Source organism: Suncus etruscus, chromosome 16, assembly GCF_024139225.1.
Source record: "Suncus etruscus isolate mSunEtr1 chromosome 16, mSunEtr1.pri.cur, whole genome shotgun sequence".
Classification (NCBI taxonomy): domain Eukaryota; kingdom Metazoa; phylum Chordata; class Mammalia; order Eulipotyphla; family Soricidae; genus Suncus; species Suncus etruscus.
The window spans coordinates 46,350,995-46,366,150 of NC_064863.1; the positions used below are offsets into that span (position 1 = coordinate 46,350,995).

Consider the following 15,156-nt stretch of genomic DNA (forward strand, 5'->3'; position numbering starts at 1 on the left):
GATAGCATGGAGGCAAAGTGTTTGCCTCTCATGCAGAAGGATGATGGTTCGAATTCTGGCATCCTATATGGTCCCCTGAGCCTGCCAGGAGTGATTTCTGAGCACAGAGCCAGGAGTATCCCCTGAGCTGCCGGGTGTGACCCAAAAACTAAAAAAAAAAAAAAAATTGTGACTTTTATGAATATATGTATTTTATACTAAAACATATATTTATGTCCATACCATATTTAAAAAATTACACAGGTATAAAATCACTATATTTATAAATAATGTATATCACAATGATAATAAAACTGAAACAAATGGCTACGAATAGCCTAAAATAAAACAAAATATTACTGTTTTTATTCATTATTTTGTTTATAGATTTGCTTATAATTTGGCTAGCTGAAGTAACACATGACGCTAGACTCAGGGGCCGGGGCTGTGGAGAAGCGATAGCGCATTTGCTTTGCAAGCTGCTGATCTAGGACGGACCTCGGTTCGATCCCTTGGCATGCCATATGGCCCCCAAACCAAAAGCGATTTCTGAGCTCATAGCCAGGAGTAACCCCTGAATGTCACAGGGTGTGGTCCAGAAACTAAAAAACAAAAACAAAAACAAAAAAAAACTAAAAAATAAAAATAAAAATATAAGTTCAGGGGCCAGAACAACAGTATGGCTGGTAGGAGGACACTTGCCTACACACAACCAACCCATATTCAATCCTTGACTTTCTAAATGATCCATTGAAGTAAGTGAACATTGTGATACCTGATGGCAAAACAGGGTGAACCCAGAGCACAGCTCAGTGTGATCCCCTCCCCAAATTAACAATTTAATGAAGTAAAATTCAATTAAAATATAAAATAAAAAATAAACCATAAATGCTTAACCACCTCCTCTTTCAGATTACATATAAAATATTATGACTTCCTTCATTTAATTCTGTAAAGGGCTTAACGAAAAGAAATATTTTGCACATTGAAAAATCCCAAATACAATCTGGTTGACATTCTTAATTACACAGTTATTAACCATAATAACAAATAATAAAGAGTACAGAGCAGAAAAATTATAACAGCTAACACCATGTACAAAGGTTAAATCCAAATGGATGAAAGACCTCGATATCAGACCCAAAACCATAAGATGCACAGAACAACACATAGGCAAAACACTCCAGGACATTGAGACTAAAGGTATCTTCAAAGAGGAAACTGCACTATCCAAGGAAGTGAAAGCAGAGATTAACAGATGGGAATATATTAAACTGAGAAGCTTCTGCACATCAAAAGAAATAGCGCTCAGGATACAAGAGCCCCCCCACTGAGTGGGAGAAACTATTCACCCAATAACCATCAGACAACGGAATAATCTCCCAAATATACAAGGCACTGAAAGAAATTTACAAGAAAAAAAACATCTAATCCCATCAAAAAATGGGGAGAAGAAATGGACAATTTGACAAAGAAGAAATACAAATGGCCAAAAGACACATGAAAAAATGCTCCACATCACTAATCATCAGGGAGGTGCAAATCAAAACAACTATGAGGGATCACCTCACACCCCAGAGATTGGCACACATCACAAAGAATGAGAACAAACAGTGTTGGTGGGGATGTGGAGAGAAAGGAACTCTTTTCCGCTGGTGGGAATGCCGTCTAGTTCAACCTTTATGGAAAGCAATATGGAGATTCCTCCAAAAATTGGAAATCGAGCTCCCATACGACCCAGCTATACCACTCCTAGGAATATAACCTAGGAACACAAAACTACAATACAAAAATCCCTTCCTTACACCTATATTCATTGCAGCACTATTTACCATAGCAAGACTCTGGAAACAGCCAAGATACCCTTAAACAAATGAATGGCTAAAGAAATGGTGGTACATATACACAGTGGAATATTATACAGCCGTCAGGAGAGATGAAGTCATGAAATTTTCCTATACATAGATGTACATGGAATCTATTATGCTGAGTAAAATAAGTCACAGAGAGAGAGAGAGAGAGAGAGAGAGAGAGAGAGAGAGAGAGAGAGAGAGAGAGAGAGAGAGACTCAGAATGGTCTCACTCATCTATGGGTTTTAAGAAAAATGAAAGACATTCTTGCAATAATAACTTTCAGACACAAAAGAGAAAAGAGCTGGAAGTTCCAGCTCACCTCAGGAAGCTCACCACAAACAGGGATGAGTTTAGTTAGAGAAATAACTACGTTTTGAACTATCCTAATAATGAGAATGTACAAGGGAAATAGAAAGCCTGTCTAGAGTACAGGCAGGGGTTGGGTGGGGAGGAGGGAGATTTGGGACATTGGTGATGGGAATGTTGCACTGGTGATGGGTGGTGTTCTTTACATGACTGAAACCCAAACACTATCATGTATGTAAAAAGTTGTTTAAATAAAAAAAAATTATAACAGACATGGTGATTTGTTTGTTTCCAAATGCTAGGAAGCAATAATAAAAAAAATAACAAAGATGTTATTTATGAACATTCATTTTTGATCTTTGTAATGTGGGCAAAATATAGATAATATTTATTGAATATCAGTATTATATGATCAATATTATATTATGTGCTGTCCTTTTTCAGATGATATTTTTGCAGCAAATACATTACTTTTTTTACTTTATGTGTATTTTTATGACTATTTATTGCTAACTAGACTATAATTAGGATATTTTCTAAATTTTTATTTTTCAACTATTTAACATACATTTAATCTATTTAATTTACACTAACATAATCCAGAATTCTTTATTTTTTTAAGTATTAGGAGAAAAAGTACAATGCGGTCAATTAAAATAAATTTAATTTTACATTATTTAGGTTTTGTACAGGTAATATCTGAAGTGTTCATATGTTTAATCACAAAAACAAATAAAAAATATACTGGGAAATTAGTATTGTCCTTAAAATGAAGAATACATTATATTACCATATAATTCAAATTATAGGACTAGGAATAAGTAGCATAATTTAAAAGGTTCCAAAGTCACATAACTTATGCTAAATAAATGAGAATATACAAATTAACTAAAAAGTAGAATTTATAACACATTCGTTTTCTGTACTAGCAGCTTCATTTCTCCATTTTATTTGAAGAGTAATGGAACTTTACATTATATTTACTTATTTACATAAATATAATAAAATATATTTTATTAAATATATTTATAAATAAAGATATTAAAATAATAAATTAAATAAATATATTAAAACTATATTGTATTAAATATCTACATAAAAATAAATGTAAGGCCTCAATAAAAATTACATTCTACTCAAGAATAAGAAGATTATTCTGACATTAATAATGATTCAATTATTGTCAACACTATGAAACATTTTTCATTTTTTGCAGATATCGATATGTCTCTTTAGGCATTAGATAGAATACAATATTTCAGTTTAATTTATAATTATATGAAAATAAGATATTAACTATATACTTATATAAAATATAATTTACAAAGTTAAATATATAAAAATAAACAAGCAATAACATAATTATATATGTGTTTATTATAATATAAGCTGTATATTAAAATAATATATAATATATAACATATAGAAATATTTGTAAATCTATTTATATATAAAGAATATACATATATAATGTAGGATTTAATGAAATTAAATTGCATAAAAATCTGTTTATTGATATCCACATTCTCTATTTTTAAATGTAAGCTAAATTGTGAATATCCCACTACTTGACTCTAAGAAGTATGACTGCTACTGTGCTCCAATCAAATGCATTATATTTAAAAATAGTTGAATGTGGGCCCGGAGAGATAGCACAGCGGTGTTTGCCTTGCAAGCAGCCGATCCAGGACCAAAGGTGGTTGGTTCGAATCCTGGTGTCCCATATGGTAACCTGTGCCTGCCAGGAGCTATTTCTGAGCAGACAGCCAGGAGTAACCCCTGAGCACCATCAGGTGTGGCCCAAAAACCAAAAAAATAAAATAAAATAAAATAGTTGAATGTGGCAATGTTAGGTAGTGGGCCCACTAGACAATATTAGGTCTGATGCCTGCTTCTATCATTGCTTTCAGCAAGCACTTTATACTCTTAACAGTTTGGGAAAATAGAGAAAGAATGAAAGAAAAGAAAAAAAATAGAAAAATGAATGATAAAAGAGAAAAGAGAAAAAAAAGAGTAAAAAGAAAAAAAAGAAAAAAGAGAAAAGAGAAAAAAGAAAAGAGAGGAAATAGAGAAAAGCAAGTCAGCCAGCAAGAAAGAAAAAGAAAGAAAGAAAGAAAGAAAGAAAGAGAGAGAGAGAAAGAAAGAAAGAAAGAAAGAAAGAAAGAAAGAAAGAAAGAAAGAAAGAAAGAAAGAAAGAAAGAAAGAAAGAAAGAAAGAAAGAAAGAAAGAAAGAAAGAAAGAAAGAAAGAAAAGAAAGAAAGAAAGAAAGAAAGAAAGAAAAAGAAGAAAGGAGGGAGGGAAGGAAGGAAGGTAGCAAGGAGGAAGGTATGAAGGTATGAAGGTATGAAGGTATGAAGGAGGAAGGTATGAAGGAGGGAAGGAAGAAGAAAGGAAGTTAGGAGGGAAAAAAGACAGGAAGACAGAAAAAGAAAAGAGGAAGGAGAGAGGAAGGTAATGGGTATAAATAAACAGAAAGAAACAAGGGAAAGGAAGAGGAAAAAAGAAAACGTGAAATAGGTTTTTTTTTAACAGTGAAGTTTTTTTTTTTGAACAAGGAACTGATTTTGAACGTTATTATTCACAATTTCTCCAAATTGCTTCATATAAATCAAGAGCCAAGACATTTGTTTTTGTTTTGTTTTGTTTTTTAGGTCACATCCAGAAGCACTCAGGGGATACTCCTGGCTCTACACCCAGAAATCACTCCTGGCAGGCTCGAAGGACCATATGAAATGCTGGGATTTGAACCACAGTCCATCTGCATGCAAGGCAAAAGCCCTAACTCCATGCTATCTCTCCGGCACCAAGATCCAAGACATTTTTGTAGGTTTTATTTAGGAGCTACATGTAGAAGAGCTCAGACTAATTCCTGTACTATAAGACTAACTCATGACCATGACAGTGCTGAGAAACATGTGGTTTTGGGGTCCTTGGGAGTTGGAATAGCAAGTGTGCTTGATCTATTATACCTACAGTCCAAGAATCAAGGCATTTAATAATGTTTACGAGACGAAACATTCAGTCACAGAAAACTATAGGTTTCCTATTGAACAACAATTATATAAAATTAACTATTTTGTAAACATAAAGGTTGAATTCATAGAATTAGTGAATTCTTTTCTCTAAATGTTTACTCTTATTAATGCCAATTTGAAATTTTACACTCAGCTTTTATCTTTGCTAGAGTTTCTATGGAAAACAAAAAACCATGTCAGAGAGATTTGGCCTGAAATGGAGGATGTTAATGAAGCAATGGAAAAAGACAAGTTCTTCATTTAATACTCATTTTAAAGTAATATTTTGTACAACACTGCAATATATTTGAGGGACTTGTATGAGTAGTTCAGTATGTTAAAAATATTATACATACATGGTGGTGTACACTGTGGGTGGTTAATGTAGTAGGAAATCCAAGACATGAATCATCATTAAAAGGCACATTTTTTAAAAAAATACAAAATAAAAGTTAGTAAATATGGGTGTAAACATACATACATTATATACATATTTATGTACCCTCATTTGAAATCACTCAGTACATTTATGAAACTGTAAGAATTACTGACATGGGAAATTTTTAAGCTAGATCAATGGAATGTTTCTCAATAACGTTTTTAGAAGAGCGTTTGTCTAATATTAAAGAGGTGCATGTCTTTGCTTAAGCTGAAAATGAAAAACCAACATTTAGCAAAAAAAAAAGTGGAAAATGTATTTCATAAAAATAATTGGGGATGTTTCCGCTGGTTTTACTCGGCACAGTGTGATTTCCGATCTGTTCCTCGCAGAAATTTCTACATACAATGACTGGCACCACTGACACAAGCAGGTGTGAAATTTCCTGTCCTGGTCTCATGGACCTGCCCTCAATGTTCCCTGGTAGCTCAGTTCTGGAAGCACAGAATCAAGTAAGAAAGGTTAAAACCAGATTACCTAATTCTCCCCATTCTTCCTCCCCAATTCCTGACCAGGTCATGCCACCATAATCCAGACCACTACGTTGGGCACGGGAAACCAAGGCGTTGAGTGCTGAGCTGCCACGCGGCTTGCAGCAGCCAAGGCCATCTCGAGTCTCCCCGTGGCTCAAGGGAGCCAGGAAGTGCCAGTGGAGTGCTGTTGGATAGAGGCAGCAACTGGCGCGCAGCAGAGGTGTGCGTGCCTGCGAACCTTTGTGGCGTCTCCCAGGAGATGCTGTGATGCAGTCGCACAGTGTCGCTGCTGTTTGGGCTCCCGAGGACCATTAGGCAGGCGGTCGTGGCGGCTCTGCGTCCAGCTCTGCTTAGTGGAACTATGACAGTTAACTGCAAAAGTAAGTAGCGGCCTTCGGCCTTTCTCAGAAGTGACTCTTCAGGCCCTGGGCCAAGATGAAGCTACGGGAGAATATGGGCTTCAAGGAAAACTGACTCCAGGACTCGCTTGCTTGACTTGTGGTCCACAACTGGAGATTATAAACACTTTGACAGGACAGAGGGCATCGGCATATAGATTCCAGAGTGTGAACCTGCCATCATTCTAGCTGTCAAGGAATTCTTGTGGCACAAGAGGAAAGGTTTGCTCGTTGGACTGAAAGACAGCGAAGGGAGCATCCTATGTCTTTATGACTTTAGTCTTTCCAAAGTGGTGAAAGCAATAGCAATTTCAGGGAGGGTAACAGCTATTGAAACTGTATGTAATCAGGGAGGACCTAGTGCAGGCACTGAGAATTTACACCCCAGTTTGCAAGGGCTCTTTGGTGTGGCTGCAGTGGCCACAGATATTGGAGAGATCCTGCTGACAGACCTATCTCTGGATGACCTGCCATACAAACAGACAGGACTAAAGGCATCGCTTCTTCAACTCATGACTGGTATTCCAGATGAAGTAACACAGCTCAGAGAACTTGCTAAGCAAAAAGGACGCCATCTGGGTTTCGAGCTAGTAGGCCCATTAGGAACAGAAATTTCAACTCTGGTTTACATAAATCGCACAAACCAACTCGCGGTAGGGTTTAATGATGGCTACATCGCACTCTGGAGTATGAAAACCTTGACAGAAGAGTATTATACACAGTTGGAGGGAGGAAGAACACCCATATGTGCTATTACTTTTCAAGAACCTGAAAATGACCCTAACAATTTCTGCTATTTGTGGGCTGTTCAGTCGAAACAGGACAGTCAAGGGGGTGTACTGAGTTTGCATCTACTTCAGTTGCGCTTTCGTGATAAAAAATGTTTGGCATCAGGACAAAGCTTATATGAGGGGTTGCACTTCTGTGAAGAAAGTTACACACTGGACCTTACAGAAGGCATCATTCCTTTAACAGGACAGACTAACACCAAATTCTTAGGGTGTCAGACTATAGAAAAATTTCCATCTCTGTGTGATAGGGAAGACGGCCTGAATGAAGCTCTGTCTCCTGAAACTAGTGTTTCCATCTTTACCTGGCAAGTGAGTACATCAGAACAGGAAAAGCCTTCTGTATATTTGGGGATATTTGATATCAACAGTTGGTATAGTGCACAATTGCCTGGTGCACTAGAATCGGGTGAATATCTCCATAATAGCTCTTATTTTGCTCTGTGGTCCCTGGATTCTGTAGTAAGTAGGTTTTTTCCACATGACATCTTGCATATCTTAGTGCATGAGAGGAGTTTAAGTCGAGGAATTCCTCCTTCCCATTCACCTCCTGAGGAGTTTTTTCATCCAAGATGTCTTAATTTTGATGCTACTTGTTTGATGAACTCAGGAGTGGTTCACATCAATTGCACTGGCTTTCAGAAAAAGAATCTGATGTTTTCAAGTGCATTGGGGCAATCTCTCAACAGTGTCATTCCTGATCATTATAAGCAATGTCTTCAGGCTGACATGTCACCACAATGTCTTGATAGTCCATCTTCAAATTTAAGTCAGCAAGACCAATTAGAAGCTTTATGGTCTGCAGTAGACCAAACAAATTTCCTCGCACTTATGTCTAGATGCATCAAACAATGGGCATCAGAACACCCACATTCGGCCACTAAGTTGTGCTTTGTTCTAGAATGGACATGGAATAAAGTGAATGTCACCAAAGAAGAATTGGACAGACTGTGTGCGTCGTTATTTGATGGCTCATGCCATATCATTGATCCACAGACTATACAGTCTATCCATTGTTGTTATTTGCTTCTGTGCCACCTTAATGCAGTTCTTAATTGTTTGTTAGCAGAGGCCAAAAGCATGACTGAGAAAGGCAGATTGAGCCTGAACAATAAACGTATGTTGACTCAAATCACATGTCAGTACATACAAGTGGTTCTGTGGTTCTGTCGATTTGAGCTTCTACCAGAGGGCTTCCATGATGCTATGCATTTAAGAAGTTTATGCTATAACTACCCTGTAATTCAGGAGTACTACACCAGTTGTCGACAGAAGTGTGAGAGTTTTTCAAGGGGGGAAATGAATTCTGATTACCTGATCATTGATGGACTGGTTTCTCACCTAGGAAATAGGATTGAGAATTTGTGGAAAAAAACAATGAAGGAAAGCACTGGAAAATATCCTCCTCCAAAGTCTGTATGCACCTGCTTGACATATACTTACTTGATAATATTCCAGAAGCAAACAAACATGCAGTTACCATCTATTTGCTGCTAGATATTCTGTCTTGTTTTCCAAACAAAGATGATTCTGCCATTGAATCATTTCTTAAGCTTTTTGCCATTTCTTATAGCCAACTGAAACTGATTAAAGGATTGTGGTATATAGACCATAAAAATTATGAGAGGGCTTTGGAACTTCTGCTTGACCCAGCCACAGTCGAACCTTTGCCATGGCAACATACAATGATTCTTCAAGCTTTCATAAGTCACGGTGAGCACAGAATCGCCCTCAGATATATCCATACCATGAAGCCAACGCTGTCCACAGATGAAGATGTTTGCTTTCACCTCACCATTTTGATCTATAATAGGTGTGTGGTTCAGGCCTTAAGTTTGCTGCAGCAACATTCTAGTAGTTTAAACAGAAAAGACTTATTAAAGCACACTTACGACATGTGCCACAAAATGGGCCTTCTGGAAGATTTTCTAAAGCTACCTCTGACAGTCACTGAAGAGGACTGTTTGAAAAGAATTGTGCAAACCAATAACAATGTTCAGAACCATAACTTCCTTTTACCTCACCACTTACATCATGCCAATTACATCCCTGCCTTGAAGCTGAACCAAACTCTGCAGATGAATAGCATGAATGATCATGATCCTCTTATGGAAGTGAGACCTCGGGTTCAAAATTTCATATTAGCCCAATGTGGGAAAGGGGTTCCTAGAGTTGAGCAAAAAGTAACAGTTGAAAGAGCTAAGCCATATAGTCGTTCAACAACCATTGTTCAAGAAGCTGCTACACCCAAAGTGTTATCAGCATTGCCAAAGCCAACTTTAAAGAGAACTGAGTTGTCAAGATCTGTTTTCATCAATAAAGATTTGTCTGATTTGGAGACAGTTGGCACAAACTGTAAATCTAACACTGGCAATTCTCTTTACACCAGTCCTAGAATCAAAGAATCCTCTCCTGGAGTATCTTCTCTCCCAATACCTGATGCTTCTGTTGGAACCCCAATTGCACAAGCTTCACAAAAAAGTTCTAAAGAGCTGAATACGGCTGATTGTCCTGTGCATCAGCCTTCTCAATCTATGAGGGTGTTTCTGCAAAGCCCCACCAAATCTCCTTTGGACCTACCATCTCATTTATTGCCAGTAAGTTCATGTGTCAAAAGATCTTGGGAATCTATTACCAAGGCTAAGGAATTACATTGCCTTGAAACTCCTCTTGTGGCTAAGAAAGCTAAAATTTTGGCCACAACAGTTAATGCTTCTGGATTTGCCAAATCTAGTCCTCAATCCATTTTAAAGTCTTGTCGTCCATCAACTTTAGCATCACCCTCTTTGTCTCCTGGACCTTCTCTTGTTCCTTTACAACTGAAGGAAACTACAATTTCATTGAGGGAAGAGGGCATAACTGCACCATGTACAACTGGAGTTGCCTATGACAACAAAACTAATAGATATGTTACTACACCACCACGTTCAAATTCTAAAAAAACGGACTCACTGAAGACCCCGAAAGAAGGTATCTTTTCCTTAGACCATCAAGAAAATGAAAAATCAAGAATTGCAAGTTAAGGCTACAGGATACATCCTCACATTAACTTGGAGAAATCAGATGTGAGCGAAGGAAACAGCAGTCCTTCAACCATAATGGACCAGACTTCCACGGAATATCAGGATGCAGTATCACCCAAAGACTTCAAAGAAAGTTTACCCTCCCTTGAAAACTGTGAGCTCTTCTACTGAACTAATTGCTGATGTAACAGAAAAAGGGCAAGATGGTAATAGTAATATGGTTGAGTCTGAAGGAAGCCTTCCTAAAATGCCACGACTTTCTGATACTGGGAATACCGAAGATATTTTGCTATCATCCCTGACAGCACAAAAGGCAGAAGTTTCCAGGTCTGACACACCTAGGAAACGTAGTAGACCAAGAAACATAAATGCTGATGATGTAACACCCACAGCTCATGAGGAGGAGAGAAGTCCCAAAAGGAGAAAAGATCTTAGCATTCAAAGGAGATCGACAAGAAACACCTCAGCTACAACGAAAAATACTCATGCTGGAGAACGAGCTTCAGAGAAGTCAGTTTCAGTTCCAAAAGAGGAACATGAGACAGTGTTGAGCCCCAAGTAAAAAGTCAGATGGGGAAAGACAATCAATACTCTTTAATATAGTCAGAGTATTATTAGACCAATCTTAAAACGAGGCTGATTTAACTTCCATTGCTTTATATTTAATTGACTGTTTAAGCACTTTACTTCTGCGATTAAGATTTCTATCACAGAAATCGCTTTATACGGTTTTAAAAAGATACATTTCATAAAACCTCGAGTACTGATAATTCGGGACATATTAATTTGTCCTTTGAATTGGGAAAAATAATGGAAATGAAAAAATATTATGACTGCAATTGGTGATGCTTAATGTTGGCTGAAAAATCATCAATACATGAGTGCTGTAAAATGATGTATAACAAGTAGTAGATATTTTGGAATGAATGGACCATTCATATTTGATCATCTGGAAACAAACTACTTTGCTGGGTAAGCTTCTAATGTTCTACTTTGAAGCCTAAGAGTGCTCTCTACGTTATTTTCTTACCAAGTAACTCAAGTAATAAAAAATAATGAAAATTTCTATACCAAGTGTTGACAATGTGAAAGTAGCAGTACGAGTGTGGCCTTTTAGTCAGATTAGTGATATTCCATTGCTTTTTTGACAATTGACTATAACTTGGATTTTATCACTTTTTTAATGATTGTAATCAAACTTGTATTTAAGCTGTATTTCTTCTATGGAATATGGACCTTCTTGAAATGAACTTGATAAATGAACTGTGTAATTTAAAGATCTAAATATAATTCAGTGAATTGTATTCCTTTGCATGACTTTAAATGAAAAAGTTGACAAGAGAAGAAAATGAAATAATTAAAATACTGAATATTGCATAATGCACGATATTATGTTCCCAATAGTAAAATATTAAAATACTTATTTACCCACTGGCACCAATCCATCTAGAGTGAAAGGAAAGCAACATCATTTTAAAAGTCTTCGGGAATATGTCTAATAGTAATATTGGACTCAGTAAACTTTGTTCTTCAGAACCTTAGACTTTACTGCATTATTAAAATGATAACTCAATAGGTGTCTGAAAAAATGTTTTAGAAAACATGAGGTTGATGAAAACACCAAAGAGCTTTTAGTGAGGGATTAATTCCTATTGATAATATGTTTAAATTGAAAATAAATTAAATTGAAAACTTTAAGTGCATTTGTATGTGTGTTCATTTTTACGTTAATAATCCCAAAATTTTCATTTTATATTCGGTGATATGTACCGCTATCTCACTGAATAATTATTGCAGTTTTTTTTAATTTTTTAATTTTTTGAAATTTAAACCAATCTAAAATTCGGTTTTAAACTTCTTCCACAAGAGTAAACAACTTAGTAATATTTTTGTTTGGTTAGTTTTTTGTGCTACACCAGCAATGCTCAGAGGTTACTCCTGGCTATGTGCTTAGACATCACGCCTGACTCAGGGACCATATGGGATGATGGGGATCAAATCCGGTATATACCGGGCAGTGTGCAAGGCAATTGTTCAACTGCTGTTGTATTATGCCCTTGTATTATTTTTTTAAGTTTTTGTTTTCTTTAGTGCTTTAATTTACAAAGCTTTAAAAACAGACTTGCAACTCCAAACCTACAACCAGTGTTAGTGTATTTTGACCAAGGACACAGGTTTCCGTTAATCTCATACCACCTCCTTTAAGCTCATACCACCTCCTTTATAAATACCTTTTTTATTTTATTTTATTTTATTTTATTTTATTTTATTTTATTTTATTTTATTTTATTTTATTTTATTGTTCTTTGTTCACACCTAGCAACACTCAGTAGTTACTCCTGTCTCTACACTCAGAAATCGCTCCTGACAGGTTCGGGGGACCATATGGGATGCCAGAATTCAAACTACTGTCCTTCTGCATGCAAGCAAATGCCTTATCTCCATGCTATCACTCTGGCCCCTGCATTTTATCTCTCTGGTCCCATTTGTCAATAATCACTTATTAATTTAGCTCACAGCTTACCAAAATTATGTTTTCTAATTATCTAATTATTATGTTTAAAATTATCTAATGTTTAAAACATCAAACTGTCAATACATGGTCTCTAGAGTCCTTAGAATAAATAGTTTTTTGTTTGTTTGTTGTTTTTTTTATTTTGGGGCCACACCTGTTTGACGCTCAGGGGTTATTCCCAGCTATGCGCTCAGAAATTGCTCCTGACTTGGGGAGACCATGTGGGACGGGGGATCGAACCGTGGTCCGCCCTATGCTAGCGCTTGCAAGCCAGACACCTTATCTCTAGCACCACCTCTCTGGCCCCAGAATAAATAGTTTTTATACAACAAGGATACAATGATGTTAAAATAAATGCAGTGAACATACCATACTATTTTTAAAAATATCTGAAATACACAATGATTTTGTGTGAAATGAAGAAAACTTCACATTCACCACTTTTTAGAAAAATAAATGCACTTAAAATAGATAATTATGGCTACTTGTTATCATGTAATCACAAATGTATATTACTAGATGTATTTATATGTGATATTTATCCTATTGCATTTAAATAATGTGAAGTACAGTTAAGTATTTCCAAAAATAAGTCACATGAGCAAAATGTGGATTTTAGCAAAAAATTATTGCAATTACACAATTTTAAAGTAAAAATCTTAGTTTATGAAAGAGTTCACCCAGTAAATATCACTTTAGGAACAGAATATTTAATCTATTTTAAAGTACTCAGTTACATTTGAACTAAAAATTTAGGATTAAAGAGAAATAAATTACTAAAATATTTTATATGTGATCCAATTCATAATTCTTAATAAAGTTATAATACCTAACTTATTAACTATACCTATCAAAAGATTCAAAGGTGTATCCATCCTCTAGAAATTTTGAGAGCAAGTAAATATCTAAAATATACTGAATATTGTGTATTAAATGAACAAAGCAGACAAAGCTACAAAAATATTAAAGTGAATACATTAACTCTTTTAAATTCTTTTCTAAAAACCTGTATTCTAAAGCTGGAGTGATAGGCATAGCGATAGGGCATTTGCTTTGCAAGCTGCTGACCAGGGAGGAACAGACCTGGACTCGATTCCCAGCATCCCATATGTGCCCCCTAGCATGCCAGGAACAATTTTTGAGCACAGAGCCAGGAGTAAGTTTGAGAATGCTGGGTGTGGTCCAAAAACTAAAAATCAATAAAATAAAATAGAATAAAATAAAAACAATCTTTATTCTTCATGTACACTTAGTTACTAAAATATTTCATTTTAATGTTCTATTTCAAAGATCTATTTCTGTTAATGAAAAATACACATATTTTAATATTTTCATTTACAAAATTTTATGTGTTAATAAATAGGGTTCCAATAGCTCATATATTTATGTTGATTGTATTATAAATATTATCTAATGCCAATGTAAAGAATGGCATTAGAAAATTGCACCTGAGCAAGAAATATGAATAAATATATTATTGTGTACTGTGTTAATGATAAGATATATTAATTTAAAGCAATTTGCAAGATTTAAAACATTCTGTAACTACTTTGAAATGTTTGTTTTATTATAGTGAGATCTAAATTTGTTATTTGATTTGGTTTTTTTTTTGTTTGTTTGTTTGGTTTGGGGAACATATCTAGATTTATATACTGAGAAGTTACTCCTGGTTTTATGTGCATCTTAAATAAATCTTCAGTGCTTGGGAACTATTTACCATAAAACAGTATCTAATCAGGTTCTACCTTTTGTAAGACTAGGACCTAAGACTTGTATCATCTCTTTGTCCAATAATAAATTTTTATTGTCATTTGTCTTCTAGTAAATACAAGACATTAAAAAATAATTTCAAATTTCATTTTTATTCAGTTATTATTTAAAATTTATTTTTGCTTATATAGCATTGTAACACTTTCCTTGAAACTATATATTTGTTTTTATTATTTTTGTTTGAAGTTTTACCTCATTCATATTACTATTTTTTTGTTACTGTTTTAAGGAGCTACATTTGGGTGGGTTTTTGATGCATGGTGGCAACTCCCTGTTGTACTCTGGGTTTTGTGATGCTCAGGCCCAATAGTGCTACAACAGATAATACTCATATTACCAAAATAGACCTACACATATTTTCTACCACAATTAAACCATATCCTCTAGTCTAAATCATATCAATTTTAAAAATAAATATCAGAGGGACCAGAGCGATAGCGCGTGCCTTGTACGGGACTGACACGGGATGGACCTGTGCTTAATTCCCAGTATCCTATATGGTCGCCCAAGTCAGGAGAGATTTCTGAGCGCATAGCTAGGAGGAACCCCTGAGTATCACCAGGTGTGGCCTCCCCAAAATGTAAAAATATAAATTTC

At 35.5% G+C, this 15,156-nt stretch overlaps 1 protein-coding gene across 1 annotated transcript; it reads left to right on the forward strand.

Moving 5' to 3' along the window:
* Positions 1-6,430: 6,430 nt before the first annotated feature.
* On the forward strand, positions 6,431-10,836 carry LOC126032135 (protein ELYS-like; the record flags this gene model as incomplete). The annotated part of the gene is given in 4 exon segments (XM_049789838.1): positions 6,431-6,632; positions 6,635-8,658; positions 8,661-10,406; positions 10,408-10,836. Coding segments are annotated over 4 exon segments (4,401 nt in total), but the record flags the coding sequence as incomplete, so codon positions are not given.
* Positions 10,837-15,156: the final 4,320 nt, after the last annotated feature.